This window comes from Nematolebias whitei, chromosome 23 (assembly GCF_014905685.2).
Source record: "Nematolebias whitei isolate Nwh7 chromosome 23, NemWhi1, whole genome shotgun sequence".
Lineage (NCBI taxonomy): Eukaryota > Metazoa > Chordata > Actinopteri > Cyprinodontiformes > Rivulidae > Nematolebias > Nematolebias whitei.
The window spans coordinates 4,898,535-4,915,774 of record NC_056520.1 but is presented as its reverse complement, the minus strand read 5'-3'; the positions used below and the strand labels follow the sequence as shown (position 1 = coordinate 4,915,774).

Below are 17,240 nucleotides of genomic sequence, written 5' to 3'. Positions count from 1 at the left end.
ATTCGGACCAAACGGTTCAGTTTTAGTTCCATCAGACCACAGGACACGTCTCCAAACATTACGGTCTCTGTCCCTCTGTTACAAACCGATTTGTCTTTTATTTAGTGTCTTTTCACCTGATGTTGGTCCAGGACTCGCTGGACCAGCAGCATCTTCACAAAGTCTTAGCTTTTGGTTTGGGGTTGATCCACACATTTTACATCAAAACACGTTCAACTCAGGAACACAGCACGCCTTCCTGAGCGGTGGGATGGCAGGACGTTCCCATGGCGGTTATACTCCGCTATAATTGTTTGAACAGACAAACCTTCAGACATCTGCAAATCGTAGCCGAGGCTGACCCAGACGATTCTCTTCCTGATGTCTCTGTCTTCTCACGATGCCACACAAGGAAGCGGCGTGTTTGAGGTGAGCCTCCAGTTAACTCGAGTGTTGTCAACTGACCAATCAAAAGCTTCCGAAGCCATGACATCATCATCATCTGGGCTTTCCCAAACTCCTTAAAGGCTTAAAGGAACGAGCTTAAATATATCTGCTCCCTTATTATTCAGGAGTTGTGCAAATATAAATAATTGTGGAAATCTTAACTGACCTAAACCTGGAAAGGTCGAGTCTAATCAATAAATCGATCTGTGTCTTTTAACAGTGTATGTAAACATCTGGTTTTAAAAAAAACAACTACGTTACAAAAGTTCATCTTTTTCTCACTTATTTATACCCAAATAAATATTTTACCTAAATAAAAAGAATAAAGCACAACCCATACCTGGTAGACAGTAGGTGGTTGCTATGGTGACGCCGTACAGGTGCGAACGTTGTTCCGGCAGGTACTCGTCGGTGAACTTACTGCTGTCTTTGTTCACCGCGATCACACCGTCTCTGTGACGCCAAAAAAAAAAAAAAAGAGATGTCAAAGAGCGCACACCGATCGATTATTGATCCGTCGTGGATGAACGAGCGTTTCAGACTCGGACAGGAAGAAGAACACGGCTACCTCCTCCAGTCCGTGTAGTAAAAGTGGTTCTTGTAGTAAACCATGCTGAAGGGGTAGTTCAGGGTCGGGTGGACCACTTTTCGTCCCGAGCCGTCTGGAGAGACGCACTCCAAACGTTTTGTACCTGGGGGGACGACGATAAAAGGGCAGATCAGTGTCGTTGAACTTTTACGTCTTTATTTTACATTTAAAACAAAATGTTCGGACGGAGCGTGGAAGATGATGACCCCTGAAGGTTGTGGTTCGGCAGCTGCACGAAAGAGGCAACGGTTTTTAGTTGTTTTAAAGCGTAAAGTTACGGTCGCGTATGAGCCGTTATTGCATTGGATAAAGAAAGTCAACTCTCCTTCAAAGGTATTTTATCTTTTTTTTATATATATCAAGGTAAGTAAGTAGTTTACTTATATAGCACCTTTCGTAGATATGGCATTACAGATGTTTTACTCTAGAAGCAGTAAAGTATTAAGAACATACACCAAAATAGATAAACACCCATACATAGGTAAAACACAACAAAACTCAACATCAAGCTAAATGCTTGTTTATAACAGACCGTCTTAAGATGTTTTTAAACGCATCAACACAATCTAAGTACCGTATTTTTCAGCCTATAAGTCGTGTTTTTTTTTTCTTCCGTAATTTACATTGTGACTTATAGACCGAAGCGACATATTTATGGATTTTTCCCCCGTATTTATGAACCAATTTATGGCTGAGATATGACCGTTTTCATTCATTCTGACTGAAGAAGAAAAAAGAACAGTACCACTTTCGCCACTAGATGGCGACAGAGTAGTAGTAGCAGTATGGCATGCCGTTGTATCGTGTAATAGGTAAAAGTGGCTATAATGACAAATTCAAAAAAGCTCAAGACAAAAACAACTGGACTTTATTTATTATACTTTATTGTTTTAGTCTTGAACTTTTTTTGAATTTACCATGTCCTGGATGACTGAGAATCTTCACCAGCTATTAATGACTCATTCGGCTTGCCATAAACCCCCCACCTTTGTTCTGCTCGCTGCATGGAGCAAGTCAAACCAGCTGCACCGCCCCCTGCGGAAAATGCAGCTGATTTGAGCGTTAAAGTCCATTTATTAAGCAAACCTTAGACTGAGACACACATTTACTATTATTTCAAGCAAACAAATAATTGTTTTTAAGTGTTAATCTTGTTAAATACTTGTTAAAGTCCTGTGCACCCTTAGCCGCCATTTGGCAGCCAATCTTTTTTTGGCACAACACCGGCCCACATTTCCGGGTTGTCAGCGGTGACTCATAATAGATGCAACGTATAAGGTGAAGCGACATATTTATGGATTTTTCCACTTTTTTAGACATGTTTTGGACTGATGCGACTTATAGGGCGGAGCGACGGGTACAGCGGAAAATACGGTGGTGTAAAGATGGACGCAGAGCTTTCCAAAGTTGGGGTGCAACTGCTTGGAATGACCGATCCCCATGAGATTTGAAATGGGTGCGAGATACAACCAGCAACCACTGACCTGATGACCTTAACCTGTGAGACGGTGTATGGAGCTGAAGCAAGTCAAGAGATATAAGAAGGCTCTAAAAGTTAAAACCGTGAAGGTGAATGGAAGATAAAACGGGAGTGATGTGAGCTCATTTATTTATGAGTTAGTAATCTTGCAGCTGAGTTCTGGACAACCTGAAGACGGTTCAGCTCCTTGTCTAAACATTACAGCTGTTACTGTAGTCTAAACGGTAAGAAATAAAAGCTTGAATGACCATCTCAAAATAACTTCATGTATACAGAAACATCCATTTCCTTTACCAAGTTTCCTGGTCTTAGGGAGCTGGTGTCGTATCTCCAGCATTCATTGTGAGAGGGGCGGGAGACACCCTGGACATGTCTCCAGTCCATCACAGGGACAGAGAACTGAAACGGCCACTCTCATCTAGGGACAATTTAGTTACGAATGAACTCAACAACTGAAGTTTGGACAAAACTGTATCATCAAACTTGACAAATCTACAACAGACTGCTGAAAATAAAAGGGGTATCAAGGTGTTGCAATGGTTCAATCAAAGTCCAGATCTCAACCCGACTGTAATGCTGTGGTGGACCTAAGGAGCCCTGAACAGAAATAAATGTCTGCAGTCAACCAAAACACTTAGGAAGAAAGGGCCAAATATTCTGTAAAGCCATGTGAGAGACGAAATGGGGAACTGACACGCCCATTGACAAACCATTATACAGCCATCTATAGCAATATCCAGTATGAGCAAAGACCTTGTTTTAGATTTGACCTTGATTTGTGACCTTGACCTTGAAGCTGGGGTGATAAAATGTACGCAACACTCAGTGTAGTAATGATGCAAATGAGTATCAGACGTTCTGGGCAGGACAAGAGAAGGTTTACAAACGGGTGAAGACCATACCATTATACGTCCGCCTTTTGACGGGCTTATGGACAGACAGGAAACGTCAAGTTATTGCTGCTAGATTCTACAAGCTGCTGAACTAAGCTGGACTTTGTTTTTCCACACAGAGCTTTTCCATTTTGGTTTCCTTTCTGTTAAATAAGTATTGACATGATGGAATCTGTTGGGAATATTTGTACACTTGAGGTCATACTTGAAGAATTTTAGAATCTGGCGAAGACCGGGTATGTCCTGGTATGTAAGACCCCAGAATTAAAGGAGGGTGGATGTTTTGTTTTGCTTTTTACATTGGGGGGGCAAAGATGGGGTAAAGGTAGGGCAGCCGACCTGGGACCCGAAAGTCCCAGGCTCGATCCCCAACCATTCCCACACGTTGTGGTGTCTCTGAGCAAGACACCCAATCCCTAATTGCTCCCCGTGCGCTTACATATGCAGAGAACCCATTTCGCCATTGTATGGGAACATATGATGATAACACATAGCACTTATCTTATTCCATTACATTCCATACTGCACAGTTATTATAACAGAAGCCATGTTTACCTGCATCAGCCCAGCAGATTTGTCCAGAGGAAAAGTCGTACGTCAGAGCATTTGGCAAACCGATGCCATCAGACACCACCACCCGGCGGTTCAGACCATCCACAGACGAACATTCAATCTTAGGAGCCTCTCTGTTCCAGTCGGTCCAGTACAGAGTCCTGCAGGGAGACACAGGAAAGAGGAATTGCAAAATTTATCACACTTATAGATAGTACAGGAACTTGTCGTTGCAGCTGGAGACATTTTTGGACCAATGGACAAGAGGAGGAGCCAAGTCATGAGGATCAAGAGACTAGAGAGGAGTTATTTATGCATCCTCACTGCATTTTTCAATTCATTTGTTTGCTCAAAAAATTGACTTTCCGATCTCAAAAGCCAGCAAACTCTATGTGTCTGCGTAGAAGATCAAACCGTGATTGACTGTTTAGAGCCGTTCAAAATACAAAATACTTCATCACAAACATGTGGCAGCCCTCTGGGACTGGCAGGTAACACACACCACATGGATCTGACGGCATACCAGGCAGCAGATGTTTTGCACGTGCACATGGTTTCAGAGCCTCACTGTGTGGGATTTAACGTCACCATACGAGGAGAAAATTCCTTTTCTAGCGGAACACACACATATTTGGCCTGGAGTCAGAAAATAAAATGCCCAAACTGTCAAATCAAAGACATGGGGTGTGATAGACAAAGCTTTTCCTTAGTTTACACATTTCCCAGGAGAAATTGACAAGTCTACCTGTTTTGAGGCCATCCAAGGAGTCAGATTCAGATAAGCCACAATTGTTGATTTACTCAGGCAGACTATTTTTCTTGTCAGCCTTGAGTCTGTACTGATACTTCCAAGATCCGAAATGGCCAGATTAGAGTGCATTCTACTGGTCTGTGCTTACGAGCCTCTTCGAGGTCGTTTCATGCTGACGAGTGCCAAATCCGCAGGTGGCCTGCGATTCAAATCACTTCCATCTTACGGTTTAGCTCGTAAATCAGCTGATTTTGAGTCCTCAAAGCACAAACCAACCTTCAACTAGGCAGCAGCCTGACAAGGCCCAAATTAGCTGCGGCCGTTCATCAGATCATTCAGAATTAATGCCATCAATAAACGCAAGACATTCGTCTTGGCTCGGCTGCTTGTGCCACCCACAGAGAGAGTACTAAAAACTGCTTGTATGACATGTCAAACATACGTTACTAATGGGACTACTCTACCTAAAGAACGCAAATAACCCATTAATTTTCTTCCATTCTACACCTAAAAACTCATGTTGAGTCTGGTGCATAGACACCAGACTCAACAAGTGTCGTGTGTCAAATGCAGACATTGACTCAAAACCTGCAGTGATTTTTTATGGTTTGAATAATGAGCAGAAAACCATGTGTTCCATACAAAATCCCCAAGGAAGAGTCATAGAGTCCCAGCGTTTTCAGGATGTTCCACTTCACCACCAGAACAAGTGTGTGTGTGTGTGGTTGCATGTTTGTTTCGGGTGAGAGAGATTTACGCGTGACAGAATTTAGGTTTGAGCGCTTTAAGAATGGCATTTTGAACTCCTTTACCCAGTGGATGAAACCACTATGATGGCTCGGGGGTTGACCAAGTCGGTGTTGAACAGAATCCGCCTCTCGCTGCCGTCCAAGTTGGCACTTTCGATCACGTCGGGGGAGGAGTCGACCCAGAACATCAACCTGCGTTTGACATCTACTGCCAGACCTTCTGGACTGACGAGATCTGCAAGGAGCGCAGAAAGCTTTGAAGCTACTGTTCAAAATACATTACACAAAAAAAACAAGAATACCGCATACGGCGCATGGTATGCTCATCAACAAACTGTTATACAGCAATATATAGCAATGGTGTAGCCAGATAATGCAGTATAAACTTTGACCTTGATTTGTGACCTTGACTTTGAAGCTGGGATAATGAAAATATTACAAAACACCATCTAGTGGTGGTACAATTGTTAAATTACCTTGAGCAGATCAGCAGTTAATGTCCGGATAAGCAAATACCTCATTTAAACTATGACCTTGATTCATAACCTTGACCTTGGAGCTGGGTGATGAAAAGTGTGCAATATACTCTCTAATGATGATAAATAAGTGTATGAAGTTTCATTAAATTGTTGAGCGGATAGGTTATGGCCCGGACAAGTTTACAGATTACTATATGATAATACGTCTGTCTATTGACGGACGTACAATAAAAAGGGTATACAGTCTTACTTGAGTTGATGAGTATCTCAGGCTCAGCTCCAGATACCATCAAAGCTCTGTTGATTGTTCTCGCAGACAAATCCGTCCAATAGACTTGATTTTCTTTGCAGTCGTAGGCAATGCCCACAACGATGGAACCCTGGATGTGCACAAAGAGTTACAGACAAGTCAGTATTCACTTACACCTGGTTTTAATAAAGAGCTCTTAGAGGGCTGATTGGTTCACACTGAGTCTCTCAAAGATGAGAACACAACTCAACGTTTTCAGTCATAAATAAAGCCAAAGCAATGCCGAAATGTGGAATCAACGCTTTGATGGTTCATTGGCTTTTAGGACCACTTTCAGCAGCAATAAACTGAAGTGATTTTGGTGCCACCAGTGTATTTCAATCTGATGACAGGCTAAACTTTGTCTGGACCATTACACCAGTATGATACTTTTGTGTTTGTGTATTCAACCTTATATACAGTTCTCCAAGCTGGGTACATCAAAATAGGCTGTGATTTTTTTTTTATAAATTTGGTCGCTTATAATGGAGCCAAATACAGAATTTAGTGGACTGCAACTACAAGCAAGCGACACGCCGATGTCCCCATCGCTGAGTGGTTTGAATAGTGAATGTTTGTAGTTTTCGAGATGAGTGTTTTTCAGGACTGGAATTGAACAGAGAATGCAAGTAAACCTTAATGTTTTTGGTACAAAATATTCAAGTGGCTAGGAGTTACACTGTGGAGAATAATAGAGGTAGATGGGGCTTTTTTCTCGTCTGGTGGTGCAGAGAGACGGATCCTGGCGAGTGAGCGATGGAACAATTTAATCCACCTCCATGTGAAATGGCCAGGGGGTGGCCAGTGGTGGCCTTGGCCACCATACATTAATCTTTGGCCACTCCAGCGGCCTCTTTTCTTTTTTGTATGTTTTCTGACTATTGCAAGATCTCACCTTGGGTTTAAGTAATGGTGGACACTAGTTGACACTGCTTCAAAATTTAGATTCTTTATAACCCTCCTGCTGCCTTTGGGTCAAAATGTCTCATGAGGCCTCAGTCTTTGGGGCCAGTAAGTCACATTTTTCAACAGTTTCATGAGCGTACAGAACAACTGGTTTTTGAATACTGCCCATTCCCCAAAGGCGTACACAAATGTATTACCTGAAACATTGCTAGACTAGGCGTCACCCTTATAAAGAAGTCACTTCAACAACCACTGACTCATATTTAAGTCTGTTATTTGCTGTAAACTGACACAATAAGTGCCAAACCTGAACAGGACATTAACAAGAACAAACCATTTTCATACTCAGAAACATCGTAGTCAGAAACATTACACATAGAATTCCCACAAGATTACCCAGCATCCTTTGCAATTCACACAGCTCTCACACACATAGTCCCTCCAGCATGTCCTGGGTCTTCCTCTGGGTCTCCTCCCGGTGGGACGTGTCCGGAACACCTCACCAGGGAGGCGTCCAGGAGGCCTCCCAACCAGATGCCCGAGCCACCTCAACTGGCTCCTCTCGACGTGGAGAAGCAGCGGCTCTACTCTGAGTCTCTCCTGGATGACTGAGCTTCTCACCCTATCTCTAAGGGAGAGCCCAGCCACCCTGCAGAGAAAACTCGTTTCAGTTGTTTGTATCCGTGATCTCGTTCTTTCGGTCACAATCCAGAGTTCATGACCATAGATGAAGGTAGGAACGTAGATCGACCGGTAAATTGAGAGCTTCGCCTTTTGACTCAGCTCTCTCTTCACCACGACAGACCTGTACAGCGCTCGCTTCACTGCCGATGCCGCACCTATCCGTCTATCGTTCTCTCGCTCCATTTTTCCCTCATTCGGGAACAAAACCTCAAGATACTTGAACTCCTCCACTTGGGGCAGGATCCCTTCCCTGACCCTGAGAGGGCACTCTACCCTTTTCTGGCTCAAGACCATATCCTCAAATTTGGAGGAACTGATCCTCATCCTGGCAGCGTCACACTCAGCTGCAAACTGCTCCAGTGAAAGCTGTAGATCATAACCTGATGAAGCCAATAGGATCACATCATCTGCAAAAAGCAGAGACGTGATCCTAAGGCCACTAAAGCGGATCCCTTCAACACCTTGGCTGCACCTAAAAGTTCTGTCCATAAAAGTTATGAAAAGAATCAGTGACAAAAGGCAACCTTGGCATAATCCAACTCTCACCAGGAACGAGCCCAACTTACTGCCGGCAATGCAAACCAAGCTCTGACACTGGTCATACAGGGACCTAACAGCCCGTATCAAAGGGCTTGGTACCCCATACTCCCGGAGTACCTCCCACAGGGTTCCCCAAGGAGCGCGGTCGAACGCCTTCTCCAAGTCCACAAAGCACATGTAGACTGGTTGGGCAAACTCCCACGCACCCTCCAGGACCCTGCTGAGGGTGCAGAGCTGGTCCAATGTTCCACAACCAAGATGAAAACTGCACTGCGCCTCCTGAATCCAAGGCTCGACTATCCGACAGACCCTCCTATCTAGAACCCCTGAACAGACCTTATCAGGGAGGCTTAAAAGCATGATCCCCCTGTAGTTGGAACACACTCTACGGTCCCTCTTTTTGAATAGGGGGACCACCACCCCGGTCTGCCAATCCAGGGGAACTGCCCCAAATGTCCACACAATATTGCAGAGCTGTGTAAACCAACACAACCCTACAACATCCAGAGCCTTAAGGAACTCTGGGCAAATTTCATCCACCCCCGGGGCCCTGCCACCGAGAAGCTTTTTAACCACCTCAGTGACCTCAGCACCAGAGATTGGAGAGCCCAACCCAAAGTCCCCAGGTTCTGCTTCCTCAGTGGAAGACGTGCTGGTGGTGACCATCTTTCATTCTTGTTTAAATTTTAAACATTTTACTGGAACTAACTTTTTAATTAAGACAAATAAAAAATAAAAAAAAAAACAAGACAAAGACAGTGGAATACATCTTACGTGTAGAGTCAACAGTGTTTTGGACCGGGAAGCGTCCATTCTGGTCCCATTGAGAGGCAGCGCTCCTATTTTCTGCCCCTGAGCGTAGAGTAGGGTCACATCAGTGTTAGGTGGAGGGGTGACATCTGGTCGGGGCAAAGGACGAGCAGTGGGTGGAGTCACTGACGGGAGGCCTAGGTTGTGATTGGATGAAACGAAACAGGTTTAACGTAACAATCAGTGACGATACAATGAAGCCAAAAGAAAAAAGCGACTTTTCACCTACATGCAGGTTTGACGACGTCATGTGATCGAGTACCGGAGACTTCCCGCCCGTCCTGGTCTACACACCAACAGTAAGTGGTCTCTCCATAACACTGGACCGGACTGAGAGAACGCAGTAGTCAAGAGTGAATTAAACTGAATCGATTTAAATTGTGGCGTACAAGTATGACTCGAACCTGAACTCTCCGTCTGGCTCGCACTGAGGCAAATACTGCTGCGGATCCGGTTTCCCACCGTAATGTTCGATCAAACTGGCCCTCCACCGCTCGCACACGCTCTCGGGGCGGCTGGTAGGAACTCTGGGCTCTGTAGGAGACACAAGTCCAGTCTGAAGCCCATGTAAAAGTTTTGTCCAGCTCTTCTTGTGTTGACCTTTTTAATATTTTTCCCACCAGTCAGTTTTCCAGCTCGCTGAGTTTATACAGCGAAGAGAATGAATGGTGTGTGTTAAAAGGGCCACATACACACGTCTTCCCTCAGTCAAAACTGTTTACCAGACTCAAGTCCTTTTAATAACTCGCTTTAGAAGGGAGCTCTCTAACTAAAACTCAAACCACTTTAGGTTTCTGCTCGTGTTTATACTGCTCTTTCTCTTCTGGCAATAAATCTCTGAGGTCAGACTCCACCAGACTGAGAAGAGGAGCAGGATGGAGTATTAAAGGAGACGCACAGCTTTGGAAATCTGCCGAAGAATACTAAATAATTCTGCACAAAACAACAATGGGCTTTTAGTGAAACGAGTAAGAAACCCCAACTCTAGAGCTCTGAAGCTTCACTAACTTTAAAAACGTCATACAAAGTTCACGTGACTAAAATTGCTGTTTTATTGTGTGAATGTTTACGAAGCGTTCACACTAAGTGATCCAACTGGCATCGTTCTTGTTCCACGGTTTTTGTGCTATTTCTACAAATCGTACGTCAAAACGTTCAGTTCGTTAAAGAGAAGGGTGCGATGACTTTTGGTATTGGTGCAACTTTAGCTTTTTGAAATATTGAACCTTTTCTGACACTTTTTTTTCTCGTAGAAAATGAACTGAACTCATTTTGCATCCTTCAGATCTTTAGATGTGTTTACAACCTTTTACTGCTCCTTTCACATTTTGTTCTGCTTCAGCTTCTTTGTGCAAATTTAACCTTTTTTCCTGCTATTTTCAGCCAATGTCAGCTGTTTTTCCAGCTGTTTTGTGCTCCTTTCAGATTATTTCTGCTAATTTTAGCTTATTATGCTCCTTTCAACTTATTTCTGCAAGTTGCAGCTTTTTTTGCTATTTCAGCTACTTTTTTTCTTCTTCTTTCGGCCTCTCCCTTCTTCAGCGAACTAAGTAGCGCAAAGACTTGGCAATTATTTATTTTATTTATTTTTTACGCCGGATGTCCTTCCTGACGCAACCACAGACCACAGAGCTACCACAGCCCTCTGTGTGGAGCAGAGGGCTGTGGGCTGCTCAAGGGCCCAGAGTGAGCAAATAAGGGTGGAGGCACTTGATGCTAAGTTTAGCCTTTTCTGCTAATTCTACATTTTTTGCACTCATTTCAACCTTTTTCAGCCTATTTCAGCAAAAATGTGCTCTTTCGGCTTTGTTCTGGTAATTTCAGCTTCATTCTGCTTTTTTAGCCTTTTTCAGCTGTTCTTTCTTTTTGCTAATTTTAGCTTTTTTTCAGATAATTTCCACTTTTTTTCTGCTTCTTTGAGCCTAATTGAGCAAACATGTTCGTTCTGCTTTCTTCTGCTAATTTAAGCTTGTTCTAACTTTTCAGCTACGTTTTTAGCGTTTTTTATTTTATTTATTTTTCAGCCAATTGCAGTTGTTTTAGATTCTAATTATTTGTGGTAAATTCTGCTACTTTCAGTTAAATTAATTTATTTCTGTTAATTTCATCTTGTCATGCTCCTTTCAGCTTAATTATGCTAGTTTCAGCTAGTTCTGCTATTTCAGCTACTGTTTTTAGCCGTTTTATGTTAATTTTAGCTCTTTCAGCTAATTCCACATTTTAGGTCATTTCAGCTTTTTCCACTTCCTTCTGGTAGTTTAAGCTTCTTTCTGCCTTTCAGCTACTTTTCAGTCCTTTTTTTTTTTTTTGCTAATTTCAGCCTTTTTTAGCTAATTTCCTAATTTGTGTACTCATTTCTGTTTATTTAAACCCAATTCAACAAATATGTGTTCTTTATTCTGCTAATTTAGGCTTGTTCTTTCATTTCAGCTACATTTCAGCATATTTTTAGCTAATTTCAGCTGTTTATCAGCAAGTTCTTCTGCATTAAGCGATCACACTGCATTTTTGCAGGAAATGCAATTTCTCTAGTTTTTTTGTTACACAATAGCAGTTTAATATTGATATTTGTTGGAGATTTTAGGATAATGTCAAACCCAAACTTTACACTTCTGTTATATTTTTACATCAAAATGTACGATAGTTATTTTGTCATCTTTCGCTCAGTGTGTCCCTTACTGCTATACGACCAATATTTTTCTCTTAAATTCCCCCAAAGTGCCAATGGTGTCCACCCAAACTTCCACTGACTTCCATTGTACCTGCTCTCCGAAGTTCCTCTTCAAAAATGGAAGCAAAGGATGTTTTTAACGTCTCGTATCTCCTAAATACAACAGACCAGACGCTCCTGCCACTTATGGTTCAAGGAATTTATTTTGTATGACTTAAGCAGAAAACAGACGGGGAACACCACGACACGTCATCTGAAGCGCGTCAATATATGCTAATAAGACATGAAATGTGCCGTAACAGCACAGACTGTGTGGACTTTAACACAACTTCGATGCTACGATAGAGCGAGTCGGCGAAAAAATGAACCGCCAAATAGCGAGGGACTACTGTATTACTTTTAAGCTTTATAAAATAACTCAATTTATGCTAGAATTTTAAGCTGCGGTGAATTCCTTAATTGTGTTCCTACTTTAGTGCTTATTACCACAGCAGTATTGGAATATTGCCAGATTTGTTTGGTTTTACTTCCATTTATTCTTCAACCACACCACCTACGGGTCCTAGTGGTTTAGAAAACACTTGACGACTCTCCAACCCTCAGACTCCTTTGCTCAGTTGGCACAAAGCTGTGCCACTCAGCAGGGAACACATAAATACAGACTTCAAGTAGAACTTGATGCAGCATAAAGTACTGACATAAATACACCAGAAAGATTATATATTCAGAGTTAAATCCGCTGAAACTATGCAATGAAATAAAAAACGTAAATCCTAACTTAACGGATCATAATGAGCTTTTACTCCTGGAAAACACTGCAGATATGATTAAAATATGCAGTGAGTATAACATAGAATGAGCTGAGCTGTTAAGACGGAAAAGGTGTTTGGGGATTTAAAAGTATTTGATTGTGTGTTGTGTGGGAGGATCGAACTTAGCGGGTTGGACTTGTTTTGGTTTGTTTCCTCGGCAACAGCCAGTAGCTCGCCCTACCGCGTTCGCTTGGTCATACATGTAATTTATAGCACGGATCGGATTTATGAAAAAGCTACTGTGTAGGTTTAAATGCGTGTAAGAGAAAGAGAGAAACAGACAAAACAACTGAAGATTCTTCTTGTGCACGAGTACATTTGCGCTGACCTGGATTTTCACAGTCTACATGTGGCGTTCCAGGTGGAGTCCTGGTTCCTGGTCTTTCTTGACCAATGCTGTCCACACACCAACAATGTCCAGTGGAGCCATGGCACTAGAGCAATGTTAAAAGGCCATGTAATATTATAAAAAGAGTAATAATAAGCACAACGAGTAAAGTTTTCACAGATGCCAACCTGCTGTGAATGATACTGTCCATGTTCATCACACTGAGGAACATAGACTCCCCGCAGAGGACGCCCATCTGGACTGGTGGTCTGAACGCTGTCTCTGTGGTGCTCACATTGAGTCTTTGGACGATCTGTTTCGTGGCAACAATAACATGGTAAGAAACAAGACTTCTGGCCCATTAGCTGTGTTTTCCCTGTTGAAGGTGAATCTGCTGTCACATACTGGTTGTTGACAGCTGTGTTTACTGTTTTGAGGTCTTTTCCGTTTTTTGGGGTCATTGTTTTGTCCCTTTCTGTTCAGCTCTTCTTCCCAAGTTTCTCTGTTCCACCAGTCACTTCTCCTTTAAGCCAGTACTTTTCCTGTCAGCCTGCCACACCCATCTGTACCTATCCATCATTATATCATTACCATCTAGCCCCTGGTCTCTCCATCATAGCTGCAATCACTTTATTCATCAGTTACACCTACCTAAAAGCGTGACACTAACAAGTTAGGGATATGTACTACAAAGTAGTGGTTCACCGATACCAATACTGGTATTGGGCTTGAGACCAGCCTCAAGTACTCGCGTTTGTTCTCATAAAGTCATTCCCAAACTTCAAACCAATACCACTTTTATGCATGGTGACTTTATTTCTTTTTCCAGTTTGCAAGTATTCAAGGACAAAAAATTGTCCATAGTGTGGAGATATTTTAAGATAAACACAGATGATGTTAAGAAAGCAGAGTTTTTGATGCGTTCCTAATAAAATTATTATTTCTAAAGTCATTGTGTAATGTTTAAGTAGGTGTCTGTACTTAGTATTGGCAAACTGAAATACTTGTACTTGTTCAGGAAAATAAAAACAACAACAACGAATATCAGGACACCCCTACTACTAAGCTTTAGAAAACTCTCAGAAGATGGAACTGAACTATCAAAACATTTTTAAGGGAAAATTTGAACTGCAAGTAACTACAGTAAACTGCTAATAATTGCTACAATCATCACTCACAATTGATATGATAGGTTACCTGATTTATCACAGTCTTTTGGTGGTGTACCAGGTGGAGTCCTGGTTCCTGGTCTCTCCTGTCCATTCTGGTCAACACACCAACAGTGTCCAGTGGTGCTGTAGCACTAAAACATTTAAAAAATGCATTTAGTATTTGCAGCCCATGACAAGTCACATAAATGATCAAGGTTAAAAAAAAAACTTGTTGATTCTTTATGAACCTGTAGTGGTATGTAGTGTCCATCAGCATCACACTGGGGCACATAAGCTCCAGCTACAGGATGTCCACCTGAAATGGTCGCCTGTGCTCTTTCCTTGTGGCGTTCACAGGAAGTTTTTGTATGTTCTGGTTGAGCTTTAAAAAAAACAAAAAAACATTGAGAATTTTGCAAGAGGTATTGCACAAACATTCTAGGAATTATATCAAAGAACTCGCCCCAGGATCCAGTATATTTCAATATGCTGATGATGTTCAATTATACTGATAAGGACAGTAATGAAGTTGATACCTTTGTACCACACCATAAATCATATTATCCGGACATTACTTATTGTGGGAGTCTGTGCTGTACTTAAACAAATTCTCATATAGAGTAGAAACTATAATGGAGTCCCATGCCAAGCTCCATTACCACCAGGATTACCCTGAATGCTGCAGACTGACAGCAACACTTCTAAAAAAAATGCTGAAATCATCAGCACTGATGTGTCTTACATTAAAGTTAAAGCCTCACCTGCTCTGCTGCAGTCTACGTGTGGTTTACCAGGTGGAGTCCTAGTTCCTGATCTCTCCTGTCCTCTACTGTCCACACACCAACAATGTCCAGTAGAACCATGGCACTAGTACAGTCAGAAACAATTATCTAGATATAATGACTGAAATTACAATGAATATGTACTTAAATGAGAATCCACAGTACAAATGAGTGAAGAAAGTCCAACCTGCTGTGGTTGATACTGTCCATGTTCATCACACTGAGGAACATACGCTCCAACAAGAGGATGCCCATCTGGACTGGAGGTCTGAACACCATCCCTGTGGTGCTCACACTCAGTCTTAGGATGTGGATGCTCATCTGAAATGGTATGAGACAAACAATTTTACAACTTATAAAGTAACTATGTCAAGTGGGAAGGGTATCAGCAACGATTCCGGAGAAGCAGCTATTGCTGTTCCTCAATCTGCGGAGGGTTGTATGGTTGTTTCCACATATGTTTGGAGACTATAATTCTACAGGGGCAAGACTCTTCACAAGTCAAAAACATTCAGGACAGCTGCCACTTCTCAGCAGTGTATGTTCCAGCTTTCATGGAAAACAAGATCTGATAACGTATTTTTTTACCAACTTTTAAAACTGAAGTTTTAGTCAAGCTATGCTTCCCCAGAGGTCTCTGTGTTAACTTTTATGGTAGTACAATTAAAAGAAGACAGACACAAACAGACAAAATGTTACACAGCTCAGGTCTTGCAAAGTTTTAACCAAACAAAACAAACTCATCAAAAACACCTTAGAGCCACTTTCAAGCACAGTGGTGGAGCATTGATGATTGGGGTTTGTTAGCCTTTAATTTGAGCCAGATCCTGCCAGAGCAGTGTCCGGGAACGCTCTTATTTTGACAGGGTGTGTTCCGGTAACTGTTTGCTTGGATCCGGTAACTCTCAGGCTTACTAATAATAAAATTATGAACAAATGTGACTGCCTCGAACGAATAAAACTTATATTATATACGTAAACTGAAAATAATTACCGGTACATAAACACTAATTTTAAACAAAGAAGACACTTAGTACTTCTTAATATCACATACGAGCTGCCACTTCAAGTAAGCATTTCCGCCTCTACCCTTAAAAAAATCTCCGCCCCTGAAAGAGTGGTGGGGGTGAGTGCCGACTGCCGACCAGGCTAACCAAGCAGTCGTACGTGTACAGGTGCCCACAGGCAGCCGCCATGAACAGACGGAGGAGGCACCTGGAGGTTTCACATGTGCAGTCGGACAGTGAATTCAGCGAAGAAGAGTCGGCTTGGAACCGTCAAGTAAGGGGGAAGGGATAGGATGCTTGACAGAAGCAAAGTGTTTACAAATTTAGGTAAACATAGATGCCTAACAATCTGTTGAAATACACCAAAATGCAGGAAATCACATCTACTTTATTTTCTGGGAGAGGATCTCCCCCCAAAATCAATGTAATTTCTATTTTATGGATTTTCACTCATTGTGAGGTAGGCCGGAACATAACCCCCACAATGAACGAGGGACTACTGTACTGACAAGTTACAATCTCACCTGTTCTGCTACAGTCTACACGCGGTGTACCAGGTGGAGTCCTAGTTCCTGGTCTCTCCTGTCCCCTACCGTCCACACACCAACAATGTCCAGTAGAACGATGGCACTAGTATGGTAAGAAACAATTATCTACATATAATCACTACATTTATAATGAATATGTACTTAAATGAGATCCCACAGTAAAAATGAGCGAAGAAAGTCCAACCTGCTGTGGTTGATACTGTCCATGTTCATCACACTGAGGAACATACGCTCCAACAAGAGGATGTCCATCTGGACTGGAGGTCTGAACACCATCCCTGTGGTGCTCACACTGAGTCTTAGGACCTGGATGCTCATCTGAAATGGTATGAGACAAACAATTATACAACTTATAAAGTAACTATGTCAAGTGGGAAGGGTATCAGCAACGATTCCAGAGAAGAGTTGTTGTTCCTCAATCTGCGGAGGGTTGTATGGTTGTTTCCAAATATATTTGGAGTCCATAAGTCTACAATGGAAAGACTCTTCACAAGTCAAAAACATTCAGGACAGCTGCTACTTCTCAGCAGTGTATGTTCCAGTGTGTGTAGAAAATAAAATCCGATAACGTGTCTTTACCAACTTTTAAAACTGCAGTTTTAGTCAAGCTATATTTCCCTAGACATCTCAGTGTCAACCTTTATGGCAGTACAGTTAAAAGAAGACGGACACAAACAAACAAAATGGTACACAACTCAGATTTTGCAAAGTTTTAATTGAAACAACAAACCCAACAAAAACACCTTAGAACCAGTTTCAAGCACAGAGGTGGAGGATTGATGATTGGGGTTCA

General features: G+C 42.2%; 1 protein-coding gene across 1 annotated transcript in view; it reads right to left on the bottom strand.

Annotated features, from left to right (window-relative positions):
• Window positions 1-212: 212 nt before the first annotated feature.
• nid2a (nidogen 2a (osteonidogen)) overlaps window positions 213-17,240 on the bottom strand; it is a 67,916-nt gene continuing 50,888 nt past the window's right edge. The window contains exons 28-44 of the mRNA XM_037696739.1: window positions 16,632-16,765; window positions 16,424-16,529; window positions 15,080-15,213; window positions 14,872-14,977; window positions 14,359-14,492; window positions 14,157-14,262; window positions 13,148-13,272; window positions 12,960-13,065; window positions 9,553-9,682; window positions 9,378-9,478; window positions 9,113-9,285; window positions 6,170-6,299; window positions 5,504-5,675; window positions 3,944-4,101; window positions 995-1,118; window positions 767-879; window positions 213-283 (exon numbers count right to left, since the gene is read on the bottom strand). Coding sequence (XP_037552667.1) covers window positions 213-283; window positions 767-879; window positions 995-1,118; window positions 3,944-4,101; window positions 5,504-5,675; window positions 6,170-6,299; window positions 9,113-9,285; window positions 9,378-9,478; window positions 9,553-9,682; window positions 12,960-13,065; window positions 13,148-13,272; window positions 14,157-14,262; window positions 14,359-14,492; window positions 14,872-14,977; window positions 15,080-15,213; window positions 16,424-16,529; window positions 16,632-16,765 — 2,123 coding nt within the window. The remainder of the gene's footprint in view (window positions 284-766; window positions 880-994; window positions 1,119-3,943; window positions 4,102-5,503; window positions 5,676-6,169; window positions 6,300-9,112; window positions 9,286-9,377; window positions 9,479-9,552; window positions 9,683-12,959; window positions 13,066-13,147; window positions 13,273-14,156; window positions 14,263-14,358; window positions 14,493-14,871; window positions 14,978-15,079; window positions 15,214-16,423; window positions 16,530-16,631; window positions 16,766-17,240) is intronic.